We start from the raw sequence: 15,569 nt of genomic DNA on the forward strand, positions 1-15,569 counted from the left end.
TAGTGCAAACTAAAGGCTGCTTCACCGTGTGGGCCTGTGAGCCCATGCTTTACATCTGGGCAAATGGAATGAACATTTTGGCAATTATTAATGGAATTTGGGGAGTTACTGTTTAGTAACTAATTGGTAATAAATGTTCATTATGTTGGCACGATATGTATGCTACTCATTAATGCAGATGCCAATCAATTGTACCGCATTATTCCATAAATGGATCAGCATTTTTCACCAGGCAGCAGAATTGTTTCTTTTTCATGAGGTATATTTTTACCCCCCACAGAATCATCCTGCGTCGAGAAGTTTCTCTCAAAGGACTGGAAGGAGAAAATGGCTGGACTCAATACAGGGGAGATACTTGGCGAGATCAAAGGTACGTGGCCAATTTGAATTGTTACTTGATTCTCAGAGGCAATTTGCATTCCGAGGAAAACATTCCAACACAAAATAGGGAACAACTATTTCAACTAGATACGGTAATTAAAATAATTCTGCAAGAAATAGAGGGATGTGGCTAGAAATCCCCCAAAAATGTGTTGCAGGAAAGTACTTTAGTACAATGCCTTTGACGATGGCACTTGTGTTTTTTGGATAGTTAATTTTTTTTTTACATCCACTCTGAATTTGAATGGCAAAGTTACACTGTGATTCCACCTGAGTGCATGACCTTCCATGAGCATTTTATCAAACTCACCCAGAATCCCTCATGCAGTATGAACTGTAACATATCATCTTGTTGTATTGGTGTATAATGCAGTTGGTATTCAAATTATATATACCACATAACTATTGTTAGAATGAGCTAAAATATTCCATATTAATTTGCATTTTGTCCCAGTGTCTAAAGACCCCATTTTAATGTATAATTGGATGGGAGAGAATCCTTACCTGGGGAAAGATATACTGGCAGTGGAGGCAGAAAAGGTTTACTAGGTTGTGTCTGTACACATTGGAGGTTGGCAGAATGAGAGGTGACCTTATTCCATAGAACCATGCATTGCAAAATTAGGCCATTCAGCCCATCGGGTCAGTACCGACCCTCCAAAAGAGCACCCTACCTCGGCCCACTCGTCCAGTCTATCCCTCTAATCCGACCTAACGTGCACATCTTTGGACACGAAGGGGCAATTTAGCTTGACCAATCCACCTAACCACCACATCTTTGGACTGTGGGAAGAAACTGGAGCACCCGGAGGAAACCTATGCAGACACAGGGAGAATGTGCAAACTCCACAGTCACCCAAGGCTGGAATCAAACCCCCTTCCTGGCGCTGTGAGGCAGCAGTGCTGACCACTGAGGCATATAGGATTCTGGGGGGGCTTGAGAGGGTCGATACGAAGAGGTGGCCTCCCCTTGTGGGAGAGTCTAGGACCAGAGGGCATGATTTCAGAGGAAGGGGTTGTCAATTTAAGACAGAGATGAGGAGGAATTTCATTTCTCAAGAGGGTAGTGAATCTGTGGAATTCTTTACCACAGAGAGCTGTAGAGACTGGGTCATTAGGCATGTTCAACGCTGGGGCAGCACGGTGGCAGAATGGTTAACATTGTTGCCTCACGGCACCGAGGTCCCAGGTTCGATCCCGGCTGTAGGTAACTGAATAAATTGCCCCTTAACTGTTAAATTGCCCCATAATTGGGAAAAGAAAATTGGGTACTCTAAATTTATTCAAAAAGAAAAATATTTACATTTGTTTCAGGGCGGCCCGATGGCGCGGTGGTTAGCACTGCTGCCTCACAGCTTTAGGACCCGGATTTGATCCCGACCCTGGGTCACTGTCCATGTGGAGTTTGCACATTCTCCCCGTGTCTGCGTGGGTCTTACCCCCACAACCCATAGATGTGTAGCGTAGGTGGATTGGCCACGCTAAATTGTCCCTGAATTGGAAAAAATGAATTGGGTACTCTAAATTTATTTATAAAAAGGTATGTTCAATGCTGAGCAAGAGATGTTTTTCATCAGGAAGGAAATCAAGGGTCATGGGGTTAAGGTGGGAAGGTGGAGTTATCAAATCAGACCAGTCTTAATCTGCTCCTATGTATTATGACCTAATGGAGATGAGTAAAATCCCTCTGCCTGGCCCCTGTGAGGCCAGCACATTTTTAGCACCTCAGTTTCAATTTCTCAGTCACCATACCCAAGCTAAACTAGTAGCATACAGCACACAGTGAAGATTCATTGGCTATACATAATCAAACACTGAACAATTGTAAGACTAAAGAATTTTATTTTAAATTAGCCCATCATAAACAACAAACAAACGTACTTCAAGTAATTTCTTAATGTTCAGCCTCAGTCCTTTTTCTCAAAGTACAGAATTAGTCTTTAAGATGTGAAAGTTGTTGACGACTGCACTGCGATCTATGAGCTTGGGATTGTGGTTCCAGGTTCCACGTGATCAGCTTGCTGAGGCAGACAATCAGCATTAGGAAAGGAAATATATCCTCATAAATACTGTCCTTGAAATTTCGTGGTCAGCTTGCTCTGGCCCTGATACAGATGGTGTGAGTTTGTGGTAACGATTTGGTCATTTGATCCAAACACAGTCTCTGGCTTCAGATCATGGCTCCCTTGTGTGTGTTTGATTCTTGAACTATGCTTTTGATTTACCTTGTCACTTTCTTCTGTTTTCGCATTAACATCCATATTGGAGAGCTTGGATTAAGAAAGATCAATGGCTTGTAAAAGTTATGACCAGTCATGAATTTGTCCGGCGTATTTCTGGTCAGAGAGGGGGAAGTGGATTTATACATGCAAAATACTAAATGTTTCGACACCACCTTTCGATTGCAGGTTGTATCGCGATGGTAGTGAATTCCATAGTTTGCTAAGAACTCTGTGAACTGACTGGAAACATACTGCAATCCATTGTCTGTAGTGGTAGCGTCTGGTAAACCCCATTTTGTAAACAACTTATCCAGAATGTCAGTGACCAAAGTGGTGGTTATGGAACTAGTTGTAGCGATTTCTAGCCATTTACCATGTAGATCATGAACAACAAGCAAAATAACATTGATTACTCGAAGCTCCTTGCACTTCTCCAGAAGTATCTACTTGCAGTTGCTGTCATGGTGTAGTTGGCCAAGGAGCCAGTTGTAGAGTTTGCGAAATACGGTTTAACAGATTTTTTGCTGAGATTGATGACCAGAACCTGATCTGGCTGACAATGTAGTCAGCACTTGGTGATCAGTGTGGAAATTGAACTTCCCACCATAGAGACACGAGTGCCAATGTTCACAAGTATAGATGCAGGCTAATGCTTCCCACTCTCCAGTAGAGAATTTGCTTTCAGTTTTGAACAAGTGATAAATCGAACAAGTTATTCGATTTATTAATATATGTGTGAGGACAGCTTCAGTCACAATTCCTGATACATTTGATTCCGCATGTGGGTTGAAATGCACATGGACTGGTGGAGATTCTATCTTTATCTTTAATGTGTCAAATACTGTTTGTTGTTCAAGTGGCCATTCCTATTGTTTAGTTTTGCGCAATAGCTTTGAAGAGGCTCCACAATCGCTGTGTATGTAGGGACAAATCTGTGATAAAAGTTGATAGTACCAAAGAATGATGCCAACTCTTTCACATTAGATATGATTGGAAGCACATGAATGGTTTTGACATTGTCATGCGTAGGCTTGACTCCAGTTTCTGTCACTCAGTGCCCTAAAAAGTCAATCTCGGATGTCACAAATGAGCATTTGTTTGCGATTGAGTGTCAAGTTGTGTTGTTTGATTTGAATGAGCTGATGAGTTTTGCTTTCCTCCTTCGATGGCCAACAACATTCATCGAGCTACTCTCAATGTCTGACAAGACTGAAGAATTGACCTCCTGGAATGTGCTGCACTTCGTCCATAGGGAATACTGTACCACTGTGTTAAAACACACCGTCGTTATCTACAAAAGCTGTAAGATATCGGCTTTGTTCCATGAGCGGTATCTCAAGATAGCTCCATTGCATGTCGACTGCGGAGCCATGAAATGATGCTGTCCGTTCTTGGATTGGAGAAAACGGATACTTATCATCTGAATGATAGCCTTGTTGACCACCTTATGGTTAATGCAGAATCTATGTTTACCATTTTTATGTTGCGTGATGAGCAGGTTTGGTATTCACGGTGAGGAGTCATTTCACTCAACGATACCATCTGCTTCTAGTCATCACAAACAGCAGCCATCTCAAATTTTGTAAACTGACAGAATTGGTGTATTGATGTGTCGAGCATGACAGTACCCCTTAATCACCTCAAAACCAGTAAATAAGGAAGGATACATGGGTATAGTCTGTGTCAACTGCATTAATGTGTGCTCCAGTGGCACCTTCAAGTTTGAAGTTCATTGAAAATGTTCACCCCCCCCCCCCAATAAGGCTTCTGCTTTGTCTAGATAGAATGTAAACTTTCTGTGGTGATGTTTTTATAGCACACTGCAACAGTGAGCATCCCTACAACCAAAATAATTGAGTTGTTGTAAGCTTGATGAAAGTTTGCCGCAAGAGTGAAAACGTCAAGAAATAATGAGGACTAATGAGTTTGTCACTTAAAATAGATACTTTGGGGCCTACATCAATGATGAGCGGAACGGAAAAGTCCACAGACTTAACTGCACATTCCTTAAAATGATCTGGTTGTTATAGGCCAGGGCTTAGAAATCCAAAGTGCATTATGAAGTTCACCTGACTTACAACCTTTATGTTGAATTTGGCTCGGATGAACACAAGAGCCTTCACTGCAGGTGTGATTCATCAGAGTTGCTGGACACTTTACTCAAAACAGGTTTATTCTAAGAATGTAGTTAACACATATATATATATATAAACACAGCAAGAATTTTTATCATTTGCAAACATAAAGACACCGCACAGCTACAGTAATCTATGTACATAACACTTTTTTTTTATAAATTGAGGGGCAATTTAGCGTGGCCAATTCACCTACTCTGCACATCTTTCGGGTTGTGGGGGCGAAACCCACGCAAACACGGGAAGAATGTGCAAACTCCACACGGACAGTGACCCAGAGCCGGGATCGAACCTGGGACCTCGGCGCCGTGAGGCAACAGGGCTAACCCACTGCGCCACCGTGCTGCCCTTTGTACATAACACTTAATGAACACTTGGCTATTCCAATTCAATAACAAATCCAATTAAACCAAATCCCCTTTTCAAGGGCATGGCCCAGCACACTCTATTCTCACTTGAATGGGACTGGTCTTTTTCCTGAAATTCTGATCCAGTTCTAATCAGCAGATTCAAACTCCTTCCGGAAAGCAACAATGGGCGGAATTCTCCGACCACCCGCAGGGTTGGGGAATCGCCCCCGCCGTGGCCAGAATTCTCCGCCACCCGGGAATCGGCGGGAGCGGGAATCACGCCCCGCCGATCGCCGTGCCCCCCGCGGCGTTTCTCCGGCCCGCAATGGGCCAAAGTCCCGCCACTGTCAGGCCTCTCCCGCCAACGTGGTTTAAACCACCTCTGTGCCGGCGGGTTTGGCGGCGCGAGCGGGCCTCCGGGGTTCTGGGGGGGGTGTGGGGCGATCGGACCCCGGGGGCATCCCTACAACCAAAATAATTGAGTTGTTGTAAGCTTGATGAAAGTTTGCCGCAAGAGTGAAAATCGGGGCCCACCGATTGGCCGGCGGGCCAGTGCCGTGGAGGCACTCTTTTTCATCCGCCGCTGACACGGCCTCCACCATGGCAGAGGCGGAAGAGGCCCCCTCCACCGTGCATGCGCCGCTGGTGACGTCAGCGGCTGCTGACGCTCCGGCGCATGCGCGGACTCACGCTGACCGGCGAAGGCCTTTCGGCCAGTCCCCACGCCGGGCGGCTTGGCGCCAAAGGCCGTTGGCGCCAGTTTTGGCGCCAGTCGGCGGAGCGGGAGCCACTCCGGCGCGGGCCTAGCCCCTAAAGGTGCGGACAATTCCGCACCTTTGGGGAGGCCCGACGCCGGAGTGGTTGGCGCCACTCCGCTACGCCGGGACCCCCCGCCGGGTGGGGGAGAATTTCGCCCAATATCTTTAAAGTTACCAAGCCAGTCAGCCACAACCAATGGGCTTTTTACTGGAACAGCTTTGAAAATGAAAACCGAGAAAATCAGAGAAAACATTTCTTTCTCCTTCTGCAGTCCACAGCAGACAAACTGAAACCTAGAAAATAAAACCCTCTCACCTGACAGTCACAGCCTAATGTGCTACAAGTCACATAAAATACTAAACCTTTCTGAAAGGGATGCTCACATGACACTGATACTTTACTGTCTGTGATGGTACACACCTGCTGTATTTCAAGGGAAAAGACTCCACTATGTGTCAACCCGAATAAGTCCTCTTGTTCAATTACCTGCGTAGTTTTGCAAAGTGATGCCACTTTAAGCATGAGTTAAACTTTTCCTTGAGCCAGTATTGGGCATACAGGTAACCAACCCTTTCTTTGGCCCAATGTACTTTTCAAGAGTATTTACCTCAATATCAAATGTCGCTGTTTCTTCTGTGAGCTGCTCGAGTATTCACTGGCCTTCTGTTTTGAGACAATGTATCGGTATCCCCCTCTTGCAAGTTGCTGCTACATCTGGAATGTCTATCCCAAGCAAGCCAAGAAACATCGAGAATAGGAGCAGGAGTTGGCCATTTGCCCCTTCGAGCCTGCTCTGCCATTCATTACGATCATAGCTGATCATCCAATTCGATAACCTGTTCCCACTCCCCCCCCCCCCCCCCCCCCCACCCATATCCTTTAATCCCTTTAGCCCCAAGGGCTATATCTAACTCCTTCTTGAAAACATTGACCTCAACTACTTTCTGTGGTAGTGAACCACTCTCTGGGTGAAGAAATTTCTCATCTCTGTCCTTAAATGATCTGCCCATATCCTTTGACTGTGACCCCTGGTTCTGGACTCCCCTGCCATTGGGAACATTCTTCCTGCATCTACCCTGTCTAGTCCTGTTAGAATGAGACCCCCCCCCCCCCCCCCCCCCCACACACCCATCTCCATTCTTCTAATCTCCAGCGAATATAATCCTAACCAACTCCGCCTCTCCTCATGCATCAGTCTCTCAATCCCAGGAATCAGTCTGGTAAATGTTCCCAGCACTCCCTCTATAGCAAGAGCATCTTTCTTCAGATAAGGAGACCAAAACTGCACACAACATTCCAGGTATGGGCTCACCAAGGCCCAGTATAATCGCAAGAAGACATCTCTGCTCCTCTACTCGAATCGTCTCGCTATGAAGACCAACAATTTACCTTCTTCACCGCCTGCTCCACCTGCATGCTTACCTTCAGTGACTGGTTCACAAGGACACCAAGGATTCTCTGCACATCCCTCTCTCAATCTATAGCCATTCAGATAATAATCTGCCTTCCTGTTTTTGCCACCAATGCGGATAACCTCGCATTTATCCAAATTATGCTTCATCTGCCATGCATTTTCCCACTCAAAGAATTTTAAAAATAATTTTAAAGTACCCGATTTTTCTTTTTTCCAATTAAGGGGCAGTTTAGCATGGCCAATCCACCTACCCTGCACATCTTTTTGTGTAGTGGGGGTGACACCCATGCAGATATGGGGAGAATGTGCAAACTCCACACTGACAGTGGCCCAGGGCTGGGATTGAACCCGGGTCCTCAGCGCCATGAGGCAGCAGTGCTAACCACTGCACTACCATGCTGTCCTTCCCACTGACACAGAGGACAGGATTACCCCCCCCCCCCCCCAATGCCGAGAGGGAGAATTGCCGGGGCTCCGAGCGAATCGCGCCACGCCGCCCCGACCCCCGCACACGATTCTACCCCCCTCCCCCGAAACCAGTGTCGCGCGAAATGTACCGGGCCACTCGGAGAATCGGCGCAAACGGCGAGCGGTGATTCTCCGGCCCGGATGGGCCGAGCGGCTGCGCGTAAACGGCCTAGTCCCACCGGCGCCGTCCATACCTGGTCGCTGCCGGAGGGTGGGGGTGGCGGCCTGTGGGGGGGGGCTCTGTTACGGGGGGTCTCTCCTATGGGGTCTGGCCCGCGATCGGGGCTCACCGATCGGCGGGACGGCCTCTCCCCCCCCCCCCCCCCCCCCGGCCTACGTCCTTGTGCGACCGGCCCCAGAATCCCAGCGCCATGTTGGTGAGGGGCCAGAGTGCTTCGCGAGGTTACTGCGCATGCGTCGGTTGGCACCGGCGCCACTGCGCATGTTATCGTTTGTGCCAGCGCAACTGCGAATGCGCGGATCCCGCGGCGCCCAGTTTGCACCGGGATCTGCGGCTGGATTGTCGCAAACCACTCCAGCGCATTGCTGGCCCCCTGTAGGGGCCAGAATTCGATGTGGGAGAGGCCTGTTCATTCCGTCATAAAACGTGCCGGCGTTTGTGACGGCGTGGACACTCTGCCTCCATTTCGGAGAATCCCGCCCAACTTGTCCAAATCACCCTGAAGCATATCTGCATCCTCCTCACAGCTCTTCCTCCTTTCCATGTTTCTTTATCGCATGTGTCTCCAATTTCCTGTTTAATGCCATTCCCAACATCATCACTACCGTTTTGGAGTCAATATACAATACCCACTAACATTCTTTGCCCCTTGATGCTCTTCCGCTCAACCTATACAGATTTCACTTGTTGAAGCTAATATCCTTCCTCACTACTACATTAATTTCTTCTTTAACCAGCAATGTCACCCACTGCCTTTTCATTTTGTCTATCCTTCCTAAATACTGAATACCGTGGCACTATGGGCAGCACGGTAGCACAAGTGGCTAGCACTGTGGCTTCACAGCGCCAGGGTCCCAGGGTCGATTCCCCCTGGGTCACTCTGCGCGCAGTCTACACGTTCTCCCCGTGTCTGCGTGGGTTTCCTCCGGGTGCTCCGGTTTCCTCCCACAGTCCAAACACGTGCAGGTTAGGTGGATTGGCCATGCTAAATTGTCCTTAGTGTCCAAAAAGATTCGGAGAGGTTATTGGGTTACGGGCATAGAGTGGAAATGTGGGCTTAAGTGGGTCGGTACAGACTAGATGGGCCGAATGGCTTCCTTCTGCACTGTACGTTCTATGTCTATGTCTACCCCTGGATGTTCAATTTCCATCCCTGGTCACCCTGCAGCCATGTCTCCGTAATCCTGACTCTATCTTACCTGCTAACATCTACTTGCATGATTAATTCATCGACTCTGCAAATGTTTTGTGCATTAAGACACAAGGCTTTGTCTTTTTAACATTCCTTGTCCTGTTGCCATTATTTTTCACTGTGGCCCTGTTATGACTCTGGCTCTTGATTTTTTTGCCTCCCACCCCCATTCTGTCTTTTGTTCCTGTCCATGTTTTCTCCTCTGACTCCTTGCATGGGTCCTCATCTCCCTGCCGTTTTAGTTAAAACCATCCCCAACTCTAGCAAATACTCCCCCAAGGACATCAGTCCCAGTTCTGCCCAGGTGTAATCCATCCAGTTTGTACCGATCCTACATCCCCAGAACCAGCACCAATGTCCCAGGAATGTGAACCCATCCCCCTTGCACCATCTCTTCAATGCTGTATTCATCTGATATGTCCTGCTATTTTTTCTCTTGCTCGCATGTGGCACTGGCAGTAATCCTGAAATCACTAGCTTTGAGGCCTACTATTCATCTTACTTCCTAACATCTTATAATCTGATTTTAGGACCTCATCCTACTTTTTTACCTGTGTCGTTTGTCCCAATGTGTACCACGACCACTGGTTTTCACTCTCTCCCTGCAGAATATCCTGTAGCCACTCTGAGACATCCTGAAGTCTTGTTCTCGCAGTCACCGAAACACTTATCTATTCCCCTGAAAATCAAGTCCCCTATAACTATTGCATTCCCACACTTTCATTCCCTTCCTGCCTGTGGATTCTTAGCCTGCAGTGTGACCACCTCTCTATATGAGCTATCCATGATGCTCTCTGCCTTGCAGATTCTCCACACTGTCCTCAGTTGTCACTCCAGCTCCAAAACCTGGGCTGCAGCTGGAGACACTTCCTGCACACGTGCTGGCTCTGGTCACTGGAAATGTTTCCAGCTACCCACATTGAGCAGGAGGAGCACACCACGGTATGAGTTCTCCTGCCGCTTTGAATTGATTAATAACTTAAAGGCCCTTCTTGCCTGATCCTTGTTACTACTGGTTATTGCCCTTACAACCGATAGACAACAAAATATAGACCTTACAAATTATAAGTGATAAAAGTAGTAAATTTGTGCCTGACTGTCCTCACCCAAACAGCCCCAGTTCATTTGCCCCAGTTCATTTTTGAATCCTAATGTCACATCAGTAGCTCCAAATCTACGCGAGCACTGACTCCATTCTCACTCTTTCTCTATTTTCTCCCCGGCTCCGCTCTCAGTCTTGCCATTTCCAACTCTCTTTTATCTTGCCGGCTCCGCTCTCAATCTTGCTATTTCTCAAACTCTTTCATCTCCATGGCTCCGCTTTCAGTCTAGGTCTTTTTTGCGCTCTTTTATCCTCTTGGCTTTACCCTCAGTTTCACTCTTTCAGATGCTCTTTTATCCTTGCTGCTCCACTCTCGGTCTCACTCTTTCTCAAGTTCTTTTAAAAAAAATAAATTTAGAGTACCCAATTCATTTTTCTGATTAAGGGGCAATTTAGAGTGGCCAATCTGCCTACCATGCACATCTTTGGGTTGTGGGGGCGAAACCCACGCAAACACGGGGAGAATCTCAACACGGACAGTGACCCAGAGCTGGGATCGAACCTGGGACCTCAGTGCCGTGAGACTGCAGTGCTACCCACAGCGCCACTGTGCTGCCCTTCCTCACATTCTTTTATACTCCCGGCTCTGCTCTTAGTCTCGCTCTTTCTCGTGCTCTTTTATCCTCTTGGTTCCACTCTCCCACTTGCCCTTTTTCGCTCTTTTTTATCGTCTCAGGTCCACTCTCAGTCTCGTTCTTTCTCGTGCCCTTTAAACCTCCTGTTTCACTCTCAGTCTTGCTCTTTCATTCACTTTTTTATCTCCCACTCCACTGGTTTTCCTGTGATGTTTCTTTCCCCCAACAAGAACTGACTGCAGGCCACCGTTCCCAGACTGCTTCACTGCGATGCTGACTGCAGTACACTAGAATGATGCTGACTGCACGACACTGTTCCCAGACTGCTTCACTGAGATACTGACTGCAGGACACAATTCTAAGACAGCTTCACTGTGATGCTGTCTGCAGGACTATATTCCCAAACTGTTTCACTGCGATGCTGATTGCAGGACACCGTTCGTTCCCAGATCAAAGTTTGTCTTGAAATCCATCAGTCCCATGGCATGGGTGGATTGCTAAGCAAAAGAAAAAGAATGATGCCGAAGCCAGTTTCAACTTTTCCCATTATCCTAATTGCCAGTTGTCATGTTTAATACCTTGGTGATATGTAGAGATGACACCAGTTTCTATCTCAACTCAGGAATTTTATTTCCACTACTTTTAAAATGTCTGCTCCCTTAATCTTACAGCACTTCGGGTGGCATGTGACACAGTGGATAGCACTGGGACTGCGGCGCTGAGGACCCGGGTTCAAATCCTGGCCCTGGGTCACTGTCCGTGTGGAGTTTGTACATTCTCCCCATGTCTGTGTGCGTTTCACCCCCACAACCCAAAGATGTGCAGGTGGATTGGCCACGCTAAATTGCCCCTTAATTGGAAAAAAAATGAATTAGTTACACTAAATTCAAAAACAATCTTACAGCTTTTTGCTTTCAATTACGTTTTTTCCTCAGTAACCACACCCAAGCTGGATTAATAGCACAGAGAACAGATAGATACCATACGCACAAAATCAAACACCTAAGAATTGAATACAGAACCACCATCTGGTTTCTGCCAATAGGCAGGGTTAAAGGTCACCCCTTAAATCTAAATGGTAAATGTTTTTTAACAATGCGTCAGAGCACCCATATAACTGCTGTGTGGCCCAGAAAGTGGTTTCACCTGTGCTAATAGTTATCATTAAGAAGACCATTTGGAGTTGAACAAGGTACAGGTCTGGAAATACTTTATCAAAAGAATGGGGGTCCAAGTCTAAGATCAAGGACAACTTGTCAAGCAGTCACACTTAAACCTCACTGCAATAAGAAGAAACAATATCAGTGAACAGAAAATGAGCATTATCTAAAAAGGCATCAGGGTGAACTAGCTCAAAGGTGATCTTCTGTCTTGGAATCACAAGTAGTACAAAGCTTTTTTTCTCCCTGTGCTTCAACATGGAAACTAAGGGAGAATAAAGTCACAGCATCTCCTAGCGAACCAACTGGAAATAGAACTTCAATACTTGAGATTTTCAGCAGTTTTGAGAAATATTACCAGGCTAAATTTGAACCAATCATGCACAAAAATCCAAAATAGTTTTCCAAGATCAGTGACCTCCCTGAATCAATTCATTTTAGAAAGGCAAAATGTTCTTGACCTCTTCCCTTCATGAATTTATATTTAGTCCACCGACATCAGGGTGGCAATCAACCGGGGGAACAGTCCAAGAAATGTGTTTATTAAAAGGTTTTAATTAGACTAGAATATAGCTGTTAGCAAAACTGAATGAGCTCTGAATAGGGGTTTGTCATAATTCCCAGGCCTCTTGGAGCCTTTGTGAGCAATGGCACTTTGCATTGCTGTCAGTGGGAGTTGTTTGCTTTGGAGGAAAGAGACTGTGTTCGTGGAAGATAACCTGAACTCGCTCTCCCTCTAGAACTGCCCAAGGTTCGTATTCTGTGGCAGCACCACTGTGGGAAGGCGCATGGCTGGGAAGCTTGCCAGCAAGACAGCATTAATACCCTGCTGCCTCCACTGATAGCAGAATTCTTCCTGATGCAGGGGGAGAGAAAGTCAGCTCGGCAACGAGCAATAAAAAAACACACTGAGCGACCGCAAGCGGACAACCTGTTCAGCAATATATTTTATTTGCCTGTCCGGGCTGTTTAGCAGAGATCCTCATCTAAAGTGCAGAACGTGACTGTATGTTGCGTGGATTGTGGACAGCAACGATGTGGTGCAATGAAGAAGAGAAATGACTCACCTAACCCAAATCCAGGCTTCGAAAAGTGAATACTGTAAGTCAGTGGAGTAGATCTCGACTTTGTGCGCTCGTGTAACATGAGTGATAGTGATTCGACAGCTTATTTTACATAGAAAGAAACATAGATTTATGGCACAGAAGGAGGCCATTCAGCCCATTGGGGCTATTTTATCACACCTGAATGTCAACTATAAAATATACATGTAGAAAATTATTTTTTTTTAAATTCTGTTTTTCTAATTACGGTGCAAATTAGAAGGCCAATCCATACCTTGCACATCTTTGGGTTGTGGGGCAAGACACACGCAGACATGGGCAGCGACTCGGGGCCGGGATCGAACCTGGGTCCTTGGCGCTGTAAGGCAGCGTGCGAACCACTGTGCCACCGTGCCGCCCCTTACAGATAGAAAAGTAAAAGTCACTCACTGTATGGAGAGAAATCTAAGTGCTTCCTAGCTGGAATGACAGTGTCACGATATGCAAACATGCAACCAATGAACACTCAGAATAGGGCACAACCAATCGTTAGTCAGGACACTCAGAGGGTGCATCACCACAAGGGGGCATGACATAAACACTAGAAAAGGGATGAGGCACTCACACCCTGACAAACAGACATCTAGAGGGTTGATCAGCAGCATCACACCCCAGCACGTGGCTTAGAGCAAGCTGGTACAGTTAGACTGAGTTACTACAGTTGGATCAGCAGAGAGTCAAACTCATTTGAGAACTGTGTTAATAGTTCAATAAACACGGTGAACTCATTTCAGAGTCTGGAGCAACCTTTAGTTAAGACTGCATCAAGTAGCAGCATGGGTTATCTGAAGCAGCATAACACAACAGACAGTTCTGGGCTAAACAATGGCAAATAGGTGCTTAGAATTCCACTGCCGTTAAACCATAAAGAGATATTATTCCATTCAATCACCAAACTGCAAATAGAAATCAACATTTTCTTGAAATGTGTTCCATTACGTAGGACATGAATTTAGAGACCAGTGTTTTCAGTCATTTTAGCTCCTTTAATCTTTGCTGTCTGTAAATGATTCATTGTGTCTGCTGATTTCAAAGCATGGGATATGTTTCCCATGCAAAACATAGGTTGATGGGCCAGGACCTAGATGTGAGGATACCATCAAGGTTGAAAAAAATAGGACAGAAGGTGATGTAAATCAAGAAATTGTGCAAACGTCATTATCAAATTTGAGGTTTAAAACTCTGTGAAAGAAAGGAAGATGAACTGTTTTTCTGTCAGCATTATTTGCTAAGATTATCATCCATATAGATCGGCATTGAATTTTAGAGTGTTGAAAACTATCCAGATACATCATGTTCTACATCCTGAAATAAATGTCTGTTGTGGTTTACGAAATAATGTTTGGCAATGTGAGGTCAATCTCAATCTCGTGGGTCAATATTATGTCAGCTCCTCAGAGGATATATTCCTTACGGCATGGGATGGAAATTTTAGTGACCACTTGAATAATTTTGCTACCAACCTCATTTACACTGTCTGGTACTAAGAATGCCATACTGCCGACAATTACGGTACCTTGATTGTTTTTAAAAATGTCAGCCTTTCACCAATATATGGCCACTATCAGAGCAGTCTGGGATTATCAAGTTGTCGAGGAAACGGATAGCGAAGGGAGCCCCCAAATCTAGCTGGTGACACCCTGGAGCACCAGTCCGGGCACAACGCCAACTTTCTGTCACAGCATTCCGCAACACCCTCCACCATCCCAGAGACACTCTCCTCGGTTGGGCATGTTAGAGAAGGGGCTCCTGGGGCGCTATCTGGTGTGCATCACACACATGCAATGGTACACCAGGTGTAAGTAAGAACTCTGAGGGGATGGATGGTTGGAGGGTGGCCCTACTCCAGGGACTAGCTGCTGTCCAGGCAGGTCTCGGGCTTCTGGAAAAGGTGGTCCCAACGATAATGGGGATGCAGGCACAGAACCAGGACTACGTGCAGGGCTGTCAGCAACCATCAAGTGCCTGCAGTTGCAGTTGGAGGAGTACATCAGCCTGCAGGGGCAGGAGGCAGTGCCAACAATGCATGCTACTCAGGCCAACATCACACGGTTGCCGTCCGCGATGGACACCTTGGGGGTGAAGATTGGCCAAGAGTCAAGATGTCCAAGGACTGGAGCACTCTGTGTGGGCCGTGGACAAGGCACTGGGCAGGGCTATCCTGTCCCAGGTAGCTATGTACCAGATCCACCTGGACATTGCAGCGATGCTCCAGAGCCTGGCCCATTCATAAAGGGTTATGGCCAAGAGCATCGATGGCATTGCCCAGGCGTTGGCTGACTTGAGCCAGTCCCAAAGGGAGGCAGCACAGTCAGTGAGTGATGTGGCACAGTCCCAGAGGGAGGTTGCCTAGACCCTGTTCTCCATGGCCACGAGCATTGATACCCTAGTTGGACTGACAGCGCCAGGTGGCAGGGTAGCCCAGGAGTTCACTCTGGTCGCAACCCCATGCCCTGGAGAAGCTTGGGGACCATTGGCTACCCCAAGGGAGGAGATGGTGATGGGCCCTGCGCTGGTGACCCCTGTA

General features: G+C 46.7%; 1 protein-coding gene across 1 annotated transcript in view; it reads left to right on the plus strand.

Moving 5' to 3' along the window:
• sox6 (SRY-box transcription factor 6) overlaps nucleotides 1-15,569 on the plus strand; it is a 757,998-nt gene that overhangs the window by 453,605 nt on the left and 288,824 nt on the right. Inside the window, 1 exon segment of the mRNA XM_038808084.1 lies at nucleotides 281-370. Within this exon segment, the coding sequence (XP_038664012.1) occupies nucleotides 281-370 (90 nt within the window).

The sequence above is a fragment of the Scyliorhinus canicula genome, chromosome 9 (assembly GCF_902713615.1).
Source record: "Scyliorhinus canicula chromosome 9, sScyCan1.1, whole genome shotgun sequence".
NCBI classification, from domain to species: domain Eukaryota; kingdom Metazoa; phylum Chordata; class Chondrichthyes; order Carcharhiniformes; family Scyliorhinidae; genus Scyliorhinus; species Scyliorhinus canicula.